General features: G+C 37.2%; 1 protein-coding gene across 10 annotated transcripts in view; it reads right to left on the bottom strand.

The window, feature by feature from the left end:
* MYO9A (myosin IXA) overlaps window positions 1–16800 on the bottom strand; it is a 423504-nt gene that overhangs the window by 342079 nt on the left and 64625 nt on the right. For 8 of the 10 annotated variants that reach the window (XM_014530413.1, XM_014530418.1, XM_014530420.1 and 5 more), the window contains exon 2: window positions 6980–7890. In XM_014530413.1, coding sequence (XP_014385899.1) covers window positions 6980–7819 — 840 coding nt within the window. In that variant the 5' untranslated portion in view covers window positions 7820–7890. Of the gene's footprint in view, window positions 1–6979; window positions 7891–10314; window positions 10339–12397; window positions 12422–16800 lie in introns of those variants that run through there. The other 2 variants (XM_014530415.1, XM_014530416.1) reach the window with 2 other exon arrangements.

The following is a 16800-nucleotide window of genomic DNA, read 5'->3' as shown; positions in this document are numbered from 1 at the left end:
GTTGGCAGTTAATTTGCATATCCTGCTGATTAGCCAATGGGAAGCGTAGCGGAGGTATGGTTAATTACCATGTTTGTCTATTATTAGATAGGATATGCATAACCGATGGACACAGGCAATAGGGTAATGAAGACCTGGGGGATGGCTAGAGCCTGGGAGGAGGGGGGGAAATGGGAGATATCAGTAATACTATCAATAATAAAAAAATATATTTAAAAAAATAAAATAATATTGATATGTAGGCCACACAGACCAAAAAAAAAAAGAAAAGAAAGGTAAGGTCTCAAATCGATGACTTCACGTACCACACTAGGAAACTAAAAGAGTAAATGTAATGTAATTAAGTTACATTAAATGTGATGTAAACCAAAAAAAATAAGGGTCAAAGCTGAAAATACTGAAATATAAAACAGAAAAAGAACAACAACAAAAATCCATAAAACCAAAATGTGGTGCTTTACATAATAAAAGAATATTATATAAAACATGATATCAATAAGTTTAACATAGATTGAGCAAAAAATTTCTTTGAAAAACACAAATTACCAAAGCTCAATCAAGAAGAATAAATAGCACAGATAGCTCTGTATGTACTTGAAAAGTTAAAACTTTGTTTAAAAACTTCAGGGGGTGTGGGGGGGGGGGCAAAATAAACACAAACAAAACCACACCAGGGTCTTACTTCATTGATAATATCTAACAGGGATAATAGAGAAAAATACCAGATTCACACAAACTTTTCCAAAAATGTAAAAGACTTCACAACTCCTTTCCATTGGGCCTGCATTTCCCTGATACCAAAAACAAAAAGGCATTAAAGAAAACAATATTTCTCATGACCACAGATGCAAAAATTCTAAACAAAAATGTTAGCAAGTCAAACCAGAAAAACATTAAAAGATAATACATCATGACCAAGTGGCGTTTATCCCAGGAATGCTAAGCTGGTTTGCCATTCAAAAATCCATCAATGTAATTCACCATATTATAACAAATTATTTTTTTTAACCATATGATCATCTCAACAGACAGAGAAAAAGCATTTGACAAAAAATCTAATCCCTGACCTGGCTGGGTAGCTCAGCTGGTTGGAACATCATCCTGATACCCCAAGGTTGTAGATTGGTCAGGGCACATACAAGAATCAACCAATGAATGCATAATTAATAGAACAACAAATCTATGTTTCTGTGTCTCTGTCTCTCTGTCTCTGTCTCCCCCTGCCTCTTCCCCCCTCTAAAATCAATTTTTTAAAAAAATAAAAAAATTAAAAAAATAAAATCAATTTTTTTAAAAATCCAACATCCATTCCTAATAAAAAAAATCTAACAAAGTAGTAATAAAAGGGAACAACCTCAGTCTAATAATGAGGATTTACACAAAACCAACAGCCATCATCATACTTATTTATTTAAGGACTGAATGCTTTCCCTCTTCTATTTCACATTATACTGGAGTAACCAATGAAATTTGCAAGGAAAAGAGACATTTGGATTGGAAGGAAGAAATAAAACAGCCCTTTTATTCACAAACACGATCTCCTATGTGCAAAAGCTAATGGAAACTAAAAAAAAATAACAGAATATTTGCATCTAGCCAGGTTATAGAATAAAAAAACAATATACCAAGATCAACTGTATTTCTATACACTAGGAATTACCAATTGAAAAATTTTAAATGCCATTCATGAAAAATTGAGATATAAGCTTACCAATGTTATAAAAGACTTGTACATTGAAAACAACAAAATACTGCTGACAGAAATTACAGATCTTAATAAATGGAGTAACTTGTTCTCGGGTCAGATGACTTAATATTGTTACCATGTCAAATCTGCCCCAAACTGAGCTACAGATTCAATGCTATCCCAATCAAAGTCCCAAAAGGCTTTTACAGGGAAATTGATGATTTAGTTATAAAATTCATATGGAAATGCAAAGAATCTAGAATATCCAAACAACTCTGCAAAAAAAAAGAAACTGGAGGACTAATACTACCCAATTTCAAGAATTATTGTAAAGCTATAAAATGAAAATAAAGTGGCACTGGTATAAAGGCAGACAAACAGGCCAATGTGACAGAAGAATCCAGAAATAAACTGACATATACATGGGCAAATTATTTTTTAACAAAAGACACAAAGGCAATAAGGTGAAGAAAAAATAGACTTGAAACAAATGAATATTAACAGGTAATCACTGGATCTCTATTTGCACCATATACAAAAATGGACCACAGTCCTAAATGTAAATAGAAAAAAATACGAGAAAATCTTTGCAACCTAGTAGTTAGGCAGTTTTCTTAAATGTAACACCAAAAGAACAATCCATAAAGAAAAAAATGGCTACATTGAAATTGATCAAAATTTAATATTCTGGTCTTCAAAAGGTACTATTAAGAAAGGATTAGCCCGGCCAGTGTGGCTCAATGATTGAGTGTCAACCTATGAACCAGGTCATGGTTCAATTTCCAGTCAGGGCACATGCTGAGGTTACAAGCTCGATCCCTGGTATGGGGAGTGCAGGAGGCAGCCAATTAATGATTCTCTCTCATTGTTGATGTTGCTACCTCTCTATTCCTCTCCCTTTCTCTTTCAAATCAATAAAAATATTTTTTAAAAAGAGATGATTAAATCTGGGAGAAATTTCACCAAGGAGGTGAAAGTTCTGTACAATGAAAACTCTAAAATATTAATAAATGGAAAGCTATTCCATGCTCATGGATTGTTAAATGTCCATACTACCCAAAGCAATCTACAAATTCATTGCAATTCCTATCAAAATTCCAATGGCATATTTCACAGAAATGGAAAAAAAATCCTAACATTTGTATGGAGTTACAAAAGACACTAATAGCCAAAGCAATCTTGAAAAAGGAAAATAAAGCTGAAGGCATCACATATCTTAGAAAAAATATTGCAACTATCACACTCCTCCTGATTTTAAATGATATTATAAAGCTATAGTAATCAAACCAGTATGATGTGGACAACCAAGATGGCGGCATAAGGTATATACCTGTACGTGCCGCCCCTCACAACCACATTAAAACTAAAACTAAAAGACAAAACAGCTTTCATTCAGAACCACGGGAAAGCTGGCTGAGTGGAAGTTCTACAACTAGAAGGAAAAAAAAAAAGCGCATTGAGGCTGGGTAGGAGGTGCGGAGGCATCAAGAGCAGAGGTACAGAGGCGCGCGAACCAGGCTGCACCTAGGTGCGCAGTTTTTTTCAATCAGGAGATACAAGGTCACAACTGCACTGAACTTGTTTCCGGCGAGACTCTAGGGACCCAGACTCCTACGGGGAGAAACTGGACTGTCTGGCATTGGGTCGGAAAGCGAAGGTGGCTTTCTTGCAGAACTGCTCACAGAAATCATTGTTACTGTGGGGGCGCGGGACTCGGGACACGGAGACGCCGAGTCTCGGAGACGGCAGAGGACAGCCATCGCTGTTTGCTCCACCCTGGTGATTCTCTGAGACCCTGCCCCACCCAATTTACAACCCCACCCAAACTGTGCGCAGCGGTGCAAATGAATCGCCTGTCTTTTTGCAGCCTAACCTAACAAACTGCAGCTAGATCAGAGAACTCCAAAATTTCCAAACCGCAAACAAAGAGGAGAAATCTGCAGATCTCACGGTAGCTCCTGCTGGGTGGACTCACACAGTGGTTGAATTTGCAACTCCTTGGAAATCCAGGAGCCAGGGTACCCAGTGGTCAGATACTAGATTTCAACTCCTCACATCCATAAGTGACACACGCAAGAGGCAGACTCAGTGAGCACCAAAGCCCCACTGAAGCAAGTCCTGCCCCATAAGGGTGTCTCCAGCACAGCAGTTCTTCCACTATAGACACAACGGGTCCTTGCAGTCAATTGGCCTGAAGGTCATTTCCTCCCAGGGATACCAACAGCAATCAAGGCTTAACTACAGCAAGACTGTGCACCCAGCCCACAAAGGGGTGCACCAAGAGTGCCCACCTCAGGTGATTGGGGAGGCTGAGCCACTGGGCCCAATAGGACACCTACCACACAAAGCCACTCTATCAACACAAGGAAGCAGCCAAAATGCGGAGACAAAGAAACATGTCACAAATGAAAGAAATGGTGGAAAGCAAATTAACTGGATTTAGAGTTCAAAACCACAGTTATAAGGTTACTCAAGAATCTTCTACAAACCTCCAAGGAACTTAGTGAGACCTTCAAGGCTCTTAATGAGAAGGCCAAAAAAATGGAAAATGACCAGTCAGAACCTGAGCTACACTGACTGAAATAAAGAATAATATACAGAGATCCAACAGAAGACTAGAGGATCCCAAGAATCAAGTCAAAGATTTGAAATACAAAGAAGCAAAACACACCCAACCGGACAAGCAAAAGGAAAAAGGAATCCAAAAATATGAAGATAGTGTAAGGAGCCTCTGGGACAACTTCAAGCGAACCAACATCCGAATTATAGGGGTGCCAGAAGAAGAGAGAGAGCAAGATATTGAAAACCTATTTGAAGAAATAATGACAGAAAACTTCCCCTACCTGGTGAAAGAAATAGACTTACAAGGCCAGGAAGCGTAGAGAACCCCAAACAAAAGGAATCCAAAGAGGACCACACCAAGACACATCATAATTAAAATGCCAAGAGCAAAAGACAAAGAGAGAATCTTAAAAGCAGCAAGAGAAAAACAGTCAGTTACCTACAAGGGAGTGCCCATACGACTGTCAGCTGATTTCTCAACAGAAACTATGCAAGCCAGAAGGGAGTGGCAAGAAATATTAAAAGTGATGAATAGCAAGAACCTACAACCAAGATTACTCTACCCAGCAAAGCTATCATGTAGAATTGAAGGTCAGATAAAGAGCTTCACAGACAAGAAAAAGCTAAAGGAGTTCATCACCACCAAACCAGTATTATATGAAATGCTGAAGGGTATTCTTTAAGAAGAGGAAGAAGAAGAAAAAGGTAAAGATAAAAATTATGAACAACAAAGGGACAACAAATACATATCTATCAACAAGTGAATCTAAAAAATAAGTCAATAAAAAAATCTGATGAACAGAATAAACTGGTGAATATAATAGAAGCAGGGGCATAGAAAGGGAGTGGACTGACAATTCTCAGGGGGAAAGGGGTGTGAAGGGTGCGGGAAGAAATTGGACAAAAATCTTACACCTATGGATGAGGACAGTGGCGGGAGTTAAGGGCATGGAGTGGGGTGGGAACTAGGTGGAGGGGAGCTATGGCAGGTGGGGGAGAGAACATCTGTAATAGTCTGAACAATAAAGATTTATTTTTTTTAAAAAAAAAAAACAGTATGATGCTGCAATTTACAATAGCTAAGATCTGGAAACAACCCAAGTGCCCATCAGTAGATGAGTGGATAAAAAAGCTGTGGTACATTTATACCATGGAATACTAGGCAGCAGTAAAAAAGAAGACTCTCTTACCCTTTGAGACAGCATGGAGGGACCTGGAGAGTATCATGCTAAGTGAAATAAGTCAATCAGAGAAAGACAAGAATCACATGATTGCACTCATATGTGGAATCTAAGTAACGAAATAAACTTATGAACGGAGTGGATCCAGAGACATGAAAGTATGGAACAGAGTGTGGAATCTCGGAGGGAAAGTGGGGGAGGATGGGTGTGTAGGTGATAATCAACCAAAGATCTTGTAACATATATACATAAACCGTGGACACAGATAGTAGGGTGGTGAAGGCCTCAGGCAGGGGGTGAGGGCAAGCGGGAGGGGGTCAACAGGGAAAAAGGGGGACATATGTAATACTTTCAACAATAAAGATTAAAAATAAATAAATAAACAAAGTGTGGTATACCCACACAATGAAATACTACCTTATCAAAAGTAATAAATTATAGGCACACATAACATGGATGAATCTTAAAATAATCATATTGAGTAAGATAAGTCAAACATAAAGGAGTACATATAGTTAATTATATAGTAAAATTCCATTTATATGAAATTGTAGAAAATACAAACTAATCTACAATAACACAAACCACATAAGTGGTTTTCTGCAGATTAGTGGACTAGAAAGTGTGTGAGAGAGGCATTACAAAGAGATATGACAAAACTTTAAGGATAATAGATATGTTCTGTATCTTGACTATGGTAGTGGTTTAATAGGTATATACATGTGTCAAAATTTATCAAACTGTACACTTTAAATATGTGCAGTTAGTTCACTGTATCTCAATTATACATCGCAATCTCTCTTTTTTTTTAAATATATTTTATTGATTTTTTACAGAGAGGAAGGGAGATAGAGAGTTAGAAACATCAATGAGAGAGAAACATCGATCAGCTGCCTCCTGCACACCTCCTATTGGGGATGTGCCCGCAACCAAGGTACATGCCCTTGACCGGAATCAAACCTGGGACCTTTCAGTCCGCAGGCCGACGCTCTATCCACTGAGCCAAACTGGTTATGGTGCAATCTCTCTCTTTAATAAGCAATATCACCTTTTCCTTTCAGCTCTAAAACAAAAAGCTATTTTCTTTCCTTTCCACCCTTGATAGTATTACTCTCAAAACATTACAGAACTAAAAAAAAATTACCCCATATTCTCTACATTTTCAAAAGTGAACCCTTAGAATATCAATGCTAGGCACAGATGTTAAGGTTGCCAAGATACAAATATATTGACAAGAATATTTTCCCCAACCACCTACTTCCATAACCCTATACTAACAGTTTTGCCACTGCTATTTCCCTTTACAGGGGAATACATATGATTCTAATCATATCTTTATTTTGCATCATTATGACCCAAAGACACCCTTAGAAAAAATATTGCCACTATCTCCCAACCTTCTTTTTTTGCTGTTCCATCTTCGTTTTCCTTGGTAAGTTATGACATCCATACTTCTATTTAGTTTCATTTCATTTTCTCACATCTACCAGACTTTTATTTTTAATTTTTTTAATACATGTTTAGGAGTAAGGAAAGTATTTCTACACACCTCAAGAACTGGTCCGGCTCCAAGAATAATTTGTTCCACTCCACTGGCAAATCCTTTCTGACTGAGAGCAGTAAGGTGGTGAATAAGAAAGTTTGTGCTTTGAGTCTTCCCAGAACCACTCTCTCCTGAAATCACAATGCACTGATTCTTTTTGCGCTGAAGCATGGTATGATAAGCTACATCAGCCACAGCATAAATGTGAGGCTCAAGTTTTCCCAACTGGTGGTTATCATACATTTTTACATATTTGGGGTTATAAATAGGAAGAAACTTGAATGGGTTAATGACTATTAGAATACTGCCAACATAGGTATAAATTTTTTCATGCTTAAAGCGATTTCGTAGATTTTCTAAGAGAGTTTTCTCATTCAAATCAGGTAAGCTACATAAATCATCAAAGTCTTTCTGTTGAGGCTGTGGAAGAAAACCCCGTTCCATCATCCTGCGACGTTCTTCTGTTACCCGTAACCATGACTGAAGACTACCATAATGGATTGACCCATCAAGGTTTTTTTCTCTCAAAAGAAATCGGTAGTCCTCTCCACTTAGACGATTTTCCAGAGCCATTCGAGGCCACAACATCATTCGTTGAACTGGACAGTCTGTTGGATTGAGTATCCATTCTTCTCCACCAAATTCCTTTACCTCTGCTAGAACATAACATTTTGTTTTGTCAAGATGAAGTCTGTTTATAAGAGAGTCGATCACCTCAGCAGCTGTGGAGTTTTTTCTGGCAGGAATAGGACAGTAGATTGTCCCTTCTGAAATTGTCCCAGGATATATATGCAATGTATGTTCATTATCCTCAAAGCGTCGTCTTCCTCCATCATTTATATTCATATTGAATCCTGTCCCATCAGCATGAATAGTACATGTTCAGGATTGTGAAAACCATTTTCGTGGCAAAAAAACTGTAATATAAAAGATGTGAAACATTTAGAAGTCATATTACACAATCATTGCTTTCTGATGCTCAAGAAAGAAAGGTTTAACAATCATGTTAATTACATTTTTAGAACATAAAATCCTAAATCAGTATGGAAAGTCTTTTTTTTTTTTAATCTAATTGGCTTGCCCGGATCATGTGGTCCAGTGGTTAAGTGTCATCAACCTATGAACAAGAAAGTCACGGTTCAATTCCCATTCAGGGCACATGCCCAGGTTACAGGCTCAATCCCCAGTGTGGAGCATGAAGTAGGCAGCTGATCAATGATTCTTTCTCATCATTGATGTTTCTAACTCTTTCTCCCTCTCCCTTTCTCTCTGAAATCAATTTTAAAAATATTAAAAAGGAAAAAATCTAATTGGCTTTACTAAGTGATTCATGAATTGGGCAGCATCCCATCTAGCAATGTCAAGGAGGAACAGTCTTGAAAACAATCTCATTGAGACCACATAATATTACATTTTATTGTTTAAATGAAGACTCTTTCTAAAACAGCAACTTGCCAAAAATTGTTTCAATGTTTTATGTTAAATCAAAATCCAAGGAGTACAAAATAAAAAACTATTTTGTCTTTTACTATCTCAAATGTTTTTAAAGTACCTGAGATTAGAATTAGGTCCTTTCTTTATATCTGAAGAGCCTCTCTGAAGACTAAGATGGACAAAATAATCACACAAACCTAATCACCCTGCACTGAAAAGCTCTTATGAATAAAGCAAAAACAAGAAAAAATGCCATTGATGGAGCAAAAATTTCGTGAAATAGAAAACAGTAAGATGAGATCAGAAAGTAAACTATTTTAATTTAATTAATAATTAGATAAGAAAAACCTGCTAAAGAATAGACATATTCAAGAACTTCTATACTCTTGAGGAGAAGGGGGCAACAAAAAGATCATGCCCTTACCCTGGCTGATGTTGGTCATCGGTTAGTTAGAGGGTCAGCCCACACACCACAGGGTCATAGGTTCAATTCCCAATCAAGGGCACATACCTGGGTTGGGACACATGCGGGAGGCAATCAATCGATGTGCCTCTTTCACTTCCATGTTTTTCTTTCCCTCCCCCCACTTGTCCATCCCTGGGCCTATCTTAATTACTATAGCTCTATAAGTTTTGATATCTGGAAAGCATATCACCTCTATTTGTTCTTCTTTAACGTTACTTTCACTATTTGCTCTGCCATAAGAATTTTAAGAGCCACATACTAACATAAAATAACCTTTTGGCAGTTTGATATTGTATAGATTTTATAGATTAATATTGGAAAAAACTGGCATCCTATTGACTTCCCATTCATGAACACTATGTTATTTTTTTAATTATACTATTTTTCACTTCTAAGATTTCTTTCATTTTCATATCCACTTGATCTTTTCTCTCCCTCTTTAAATTTCATAATTGTTTTAATTTAAGGGATATTAATTGTTCACTTATCTCCCTGAAAGTCCTAAATATATATAATTTTATATTTTCCAAACTAAAACTTTAAACTGCTCTTCTGTATCCACTGTAAACTGCTCTTTTGATGATTGATTTTATTTTGTATCTTTCTCAGCATTAGATGGCTTAATTTGTTTGAGAATTCAGCTTTATAGTCACATTTTTTGATACAAGATTTTTTTGGTCTTTCATACATTTACTGAGAACCCACTATTTTCTACTTTTTAAAAACATAACCACAATACCACTAATTGCACCTTTAAAATTAACAATTTTTTTAATTTTTATAAATATTTTTAATTGTTTTTAGAGAGACAGAAAGGGAGAGGGAAAGAGAGAAACATCGATTGGCTACCTCCTGCACACCCCCTACTAGGGATCAAGCCTGCAACCCAGGCATGTGCCCTGACTGGGAATGGAATCTGTGACCTCTTGGTGCATGGGACAACACTCAACAAATCGAGCAACACCAGCCAGGCTAAAAATTAACAATTTTTAATATTACTATTTTTTACTTCCCCAGTGTTCAATTTTCCCATATAACTCATAAGTATTTTTCTTACAGTCTACTCAAATCAGGAGAGTTGTCCTGAAGTAACAGTATGGACATGCTATGAGCTGGCAGGTTCCTAGTTGTAAAGCTATGTTTGCAATCTCCTGAATCTCTAGGTATATGGCTTCATATAAACTGTGGCCTCTGGCACCAGTCAACAGCAAAGCTACTCCTTCCAGTCAAGCAAGCTGTACCTTGCACAACCAGGAGATGCACTGCAAAACTGTAGTCTGATCTCTAAAGGTGTACAAGATGGCAGTCCTAGAACTAAACTCAGAAATATCTCTTTCAACAGAGGAACCCTACCTATCCTGGCCCATGGTTTCCAACAATGAGACCAACTGTAATAACTCTTCCCCATTTCAACAAAGAAGCCAAACCTCTGTTGCTTTACCTGCAGTCTAGGCTCCGAGCCATAGCCTCACTCACTACTTTGTGTTCTATTCCCTTTCTGAAACATAAAAATGTTTTTCTTTTTTTGAGCCCCATGTATGTCCATTTGATTTTCTCTTCTTGTTACTTTATCAATCACTGCTTTGTGTTTGGGGGGAAAAAAGGTTGCCTCAAAATATCATCACAAATACATCTTGACAACAAGCCATGAGAGTTTATCAGAATCATCTGGGAAACATTTTTAAAATATACATTTCTAGGCCCAATAATGTTTCTGAGGTTGGGAAATCTAGGCAATTCTGTTGTTGCTGTTCCAGAGTATAGCATTTGGAAATCAATGGTCTATATTTCCACTCTCCACTCCCTTACCACTCTTCCCACATAGCAAGTTACTGCCAATGTTCTTTGAAAATATCACCAATTACCATAAAGTTGCCTAATCCAAGAGCCTCTTCTCAATTCTCATCCTAACACACCACACTGAAGTGGCCATCTTATTCTTGAAACTGCAATCACATGACAATTACTTTTTTTGCAATATTCTAATAGGCTCACTCTTTCTGATGCACTCTTATAACTCTTTTTCCTCACTTTAAAAATAAAAATATTCTCAGTTTCTGGTCTCAACCCAGTGCTCTTTTACCTGGATAATTTTATTTAGTTCTTTATAACTAGAGGCCCAGTGCACGAAATTCGTGCACTCGGGGTTGGAGGGAGGTACCTCAGCCTGGCTACGCTCGCCACCCATGAGCCCAGCTTCTGGCTGAGTGGCACTCCCCCTGTGGGAGCGCACTGACCACCAGAGAGAAGCTCCTGCGTTGAGCATCTGCCCCCTGCTGGTCAGTGCATGTCATAGTGATGGGTCATTCCGCTGTTCAGTCGATTTGCATATTAGCCTTTTATTATATAAGATTTATACAGTTGCCTATTATCTATGAATTTTTGTGCTACAATGGCAGAACTGAGTAGTTGTGATAGAGACCATATGTCCATAAAGCCAAAAATGTTTACTATGTAGTTTTAAAAGAAAAAGTTTATAGACCCCTATTTCAGGGTAACCATTAAAAACTATCTTAAAAGTATAACTTCTCAACTAGTAGAGTAAAAAAAAAATGGAATGATAAAAAATAATCAATTCCATGCCCTAGCCCAGGGGTGGGCAAACTTTTTGACTCGAGGGCCATAATGGGTTCTTAAACTGGACCGGAGGGCCGGAACAAAAGCATGGATGGAGTGTTTGTGTGAACTAATATAAATTCAAAGTAAACATCATTACATAAAAGGGTACGGCCTTTTTTTTTTTTTAGTTTTATTCATTTCAAACGGGCCGGCCCGCGGGCCGTAGTTTGCCCACGGCTGCCCTAGCCAGTTTGGCTCAGTGAATGTAGCATTGGCCCGAAGACTGAAGGGTCCCAGGTTCACTTCCAGGCAAGGGCACATACCTCAGTTGCGCTCCATTCCTGGCCCTGGTCGGGGAGTGCATGCAGAGGCAACCAATCAATGTGTCTCTCTCACATCAATGTTTCCTCTCTCTCTTTCTCCCTCTACCTTCCACTCTCTCTAAAATTCAATGGAAAAATATCCTCAGGTAAGGATTAGCCAAAAAAAAAAAAAAAAAAAGTCATTTCCAAAGAAAAGCAACAAAGGGGAGGTTTAAAATAGATGGAACAAATGGAAAGCAAACTAAATATATCAATTACTGTATTAAGTGTAAATGCTCCAGTTAAAAGACAAGGATTATCAGACCAGATTTTAAAAATCCAACTATATGCTGTTTTCAATAGACACAAAACTGTAATATGAGGAAACAGAATCCAGAAGACAAAAAAGATATACCATGTAAATTCTAGACAAAAGAAAGTCGGTATAATCTAAAATAACAACAAGCAAAATAGAAAAAGAAAACTGAGTTAAATATAACGTAGGTCCCTTTTAGGCCTTGCATTTTATAATTCTAATTGTAGGCCTGAGACCGTGGTCGGCAAACTGTGGCTCGCGAGCCACATGCGGCTCTTTGGCCCCTTGAGTGTGGCTCTTCCTAAGCCTTAGGAGTACCCTAATTAAGTTAATAACAATGTACCTACCTATATAGTTTAAGTTTAAAAAATTTGGCTCTCAAAAGAAATTTCAATTGTTGTACTGTTGATATTTGGCTCTGTTGACTAATGAGTTTGCCGACCACTGGCCTGAGACAAAGGTCTCTGGATATCATTTGTGATCCGGAAAAGCAGGAAACTGAAAAAGACTAAGTTAAGGAAAAAGTAGCAGACTGGCAAGTAAGTAGACTAGCAGGTATTAATAAAATAGTCTATAAATGAAAGAGAGAGAAAAAAGAAAGAGAAGTATGAGTTAAATGTGTGTTAGGAGCTTGGGAATACATCTTCACAGCTACAAATAGAATCAAGTAGAGAAGCAGAAACTGAAAACTTAAAACAATGTCTTCCCTGGCCAGTGTGGCTCAGTTAGTTCAGTGCTGTCCAGTGCACCAAAGGGTTACTGGTTGGATTTCCAATCAGGACAAATGCCTGGATTTCAGGCTCAATCAATAAAAAATTATTTAACTGATAAACTAAGGTTTTTATGGTAAACAAGACTAAATGAGATTTAGGTCAAAGCCGAAAGGTGCTTTTTACTATTTCTTCTTCTGAAAAAAATAAAATAAAAAAAAAAAGATGGGTTGAGAAACAGCTTTTCAGGTAAGATTTGATGAGTACATGTCAGCTGATCTTCATCACTAGATACACCATATACAGTCCCCCTTTTACATACAGTATTGCCAAATTGTGTGAAGAAAGAAAAAACATTTTGTAGTATTTCAACTAAAGAAAAGGTGATGTACGATATAAGTTACCACATGAATCACTATAGCATAGGTACACGGACAGCTATCCATTTAATCTTCCCAATAAGTAATCTATACCTTCTTCTGGTGAAAGTACTATGTTTTTCTTTGAAGAACTATCTTGTCATCTTACACAGTTTAAATGTATCAAACTCAACCCCTAGTTAAGGTAGAGGTGTGGTTATTAATTGTGACCCAGGCCCAGTCAGTTTATTCCATTCACTCTAGTGATGATGGTGGCAGTTCACTATACTGAAACTTGGCTGCAATTATTAAAAAAGAAATGCTTTTTTCCACTTGGGCTGCTAATCTAGAAAGATGTACATTACTACCCCACTTATCTACAGTTTCACTTTCTGTATTTTTAATGATCACAGTTAACAACTGTCCAAAACTATTCAATGGAAAATTCCAGAAGTAAATAATAAGTTCGTAAGTTTTAAATTGTGTGCCATTCTGAGTAGTGTGATGAAAGTTTACACCATCCCACTCTGTCTGCCCCGGGGTCATGAGTCATCCCTTTGTCCAGTGTATCCCTCTATATAAGCTACTCAACAATCAGTAACTTAGTAGCTCGCCATGGCTCGATTATCCAGGATCACGCAAAGTAAATGACCCTTTTTCTGCCATAAGATCAATAGTAGCCTAACAGTATATCACAATGCTTATGTCATTCACCTCACTTCATCTCATCATGCAGGCATTGTATCATCTCACATCATCAAAAGGGTGAGTATAGTACAATGATTTTGAGAGCGAGAGAGAGACCACATTCAAATAACTTTTATTACAGTAATTCTTTAATTTTTAATATTTTTTATTGATTTCAGAGAGAGGAAGAGAGAGGGAGAGATAGAAATATATACATATTTATATATATACATATATATGTATATGTATATATATGTGTATATATATATATACACACACACATACATATACATATATATATACATATATATATATACATATATATATATATACACACACACATACATATACATATATATATACATATATATATAGCTAATATGCAAAGTGTCCCCTCAGGAGTTCTATCAGGAGACCAGGAGTTTGATCGCTCGCTATGACGTGCACTGACCACCAGGGGCAGCGTGGAACAAAGGAAAGCCCCTGCCGGCAGCCAGAAGGCCCCAATTGGCCCTGATTTGCCGGCCAGGCCTAGGGTTCCTACCCATGCCCGAATTTCGTGCACCAAGCCTCTAATCAATGATGAAAGAGAATCATCGATTGGCTGCCTGTACACCCCCCACAGGGGATCAAGCCCACAACCTGGGCATGTGCCCTGACCAGGAATCAAACCATGACCTCCTGGTTCATGGGTCGACACTCAACCATTGAGCAACACTGGCCAGACTATTTCAGTATTTTTTATAATTTTTCTATTTTATTATTAGTTACTATTGTTAATCTCTTACTGAGCCTAAGTTATAAATTAAAATTTATCATATGTATGGGATAAAACATAGTATATATAGGGTTAAGTACTACCCATGGTTTCAGGCATTCATGGGGGTCTAGAAACATATGCCCCGTGGATAAGGGGGGACTACTGTAAACCTAGAGTTGTTGGCAGCCATCCCTGAATGCATTAATAAAAAAAAAATTTTTAATTAAAAAAAAGCTTCTCTGTAGTAAAAAAGAATGAACTAACATACATTCTGTTTGGGCCACTGAATCCAACTGTGAATCAAATAAACTCAACCACTGAACTTTCTTGTTAAGTGTGCCAATCAATTCCCTTTTATGCACTAAGCCACTGTGATTGTCCTCCGCAATCAAAAGATCCCACTACAATAAATAACATCTCAGTGCAATACCCTCTGAGAATATAGGTATTCTTTGTTATCCAAATCCCTGATATCTAAAAATCTCTCTAAACTCAGAAACCAAATATATTTAAATAAACTTTTGGATACCTCCTTCACTATCATGCAACTTACTATCCAAACTTGAGAAACCAAACAGATTCAAATAAGGCAGTACTCCCCTGACATCCAAATTCACATTTCAAACTGAAGAATTAAACAAGAGTTAGATAGTAAAGGATACTTGTAATGCCAATCTTGAAGAAATATGGCAAGGAATATACAACAGAATGCTAAATGACAACCCACAAAATATAAAATTCTATTTAAAAGTACATATATATATATATAAAAATGGACAAAAATGTTAGGCTTCTGGTAAATCTTCAAAATTTCCTTTTATAGTTTTCACCAAAAGTAAGCTTGAAGTGCATTACCTCATTTGAGTTTAATAGCAATTCTCTAAGACAGGGAACAAACCTTTCAAGTCAGAAGATTCAGGCTTAAAGAGGAAAGAAATATATGGACTTTAAGGTAAAGATGGCATTTCAAATCACCAGAGAAAAGGAAATTATGCAATAATAATGTGGGGATAAATGTGGAAATAAAATTATACAAAAGCCCTGACCGGTTTGGCGCAGTGGATAGAGCGTCGGCCTGCGGACTCAAGGGTCCCAGGTTCGATTCCGGTCAAGGGCATGTACTTTGGTTGCAGGCACATCCCCAGTAGGGGGTGTGCAGGAGGCAGCTGATCGATGTTTCTAACTCTCTATCCCTCTCCCTTCCTCTCTGTAAAAAAATCAATAAAATATATTTTTTTAAAAAGAATTAGCACATTACTGGTACTTCTACAGCAATCAAACGTTGCTGCATCTTTTATAAAGGAAATTAATATTCTTTTTATTCTCTATACCAAAGTAGTTATTTCAAAATTATATACTAACAGAGGAAAACAATGTGGTAGACCAGCCGTGGGCAAACTACGGCCCGCGGGCCGGATCCGGCCCGTTTGAAATGAATAAAACTAAAAAAAAAAAAAGGCCGTACCCTTTTATGTAATGATGTTTACTTTGAATTTATATTAGTTCACACAAACACTCCATCCATGCTTTTGTTCCGGCCCTCCAGTCCAGTTTAAGAACCCATTGTGGCCCTCGAGTCAAAAAGTTTGCCCGCCCCTGTGGTAGACAGTTGCTGTGGTCAGTAGGGTGTGGTCAGAATAGGCCAGCTTATGATGGTATTCACTGGACTAAGTTAGAAGAGACTAATTATAGAGGGAAACTATGGTGAAGAAAGAACGAAGTTAGTAATTACAGTTTGCTTTAAATTACAAGTTCAGCTAAAAATATGAAATGACTACAGATTTTTAATGCAGTTTTGTATCTGTGCGCTAATAAAATTTAATTTTCAAAAAATATACACTATTGCTTTTACTTTTTTATCAAGTTCTTAAGGTTATTTTCCAACAACAACAAAAAAGGGTATCCTTTTTCTTTATACTTGCTTTATCATAGGAATCTATTGATGAATGTTAGTAAACAGAATCATACATTATCATTCAGTAACAAGAGAAGTGGAAGAACAGAATCAGGCAAATATATGTCTGAAAAATAAAAATCTAGCTTCACTAAAGGAAAAAAAAAACAATTTAACCCCGGGCAGTGTGGTCTGCGGCTACAGCAGGGGTGGGCAAACTTTTTGACTCGAGGGCCACAATGGGTTCTTAAACTGGACCGGAGGGCCGGAACAAAAGCATGGATGGAGTGTTTGTGTGAACTAATATAAATTCAAAGTAAACATCATTAAAAAAAAGGGT

The sequence above is a fragment of the Myotis brandtii genome, unplaced genomic scaffold (assembly GCF_000412655.1).
Source record: "Myotis brandtii unplaced genomic scaffold, ASM41265v1 scaffold74, whole genome shotgun sequence".
Lineage (NCBI taxonomy): Eukaryota > Metazoa > Chordata > Mammalia > Chiroptera > Vespertilionidae > Myotis > Myotis brandtii.
This window is presented reverse-complemented; position numbering and strand designations above follow the sequence as displayed.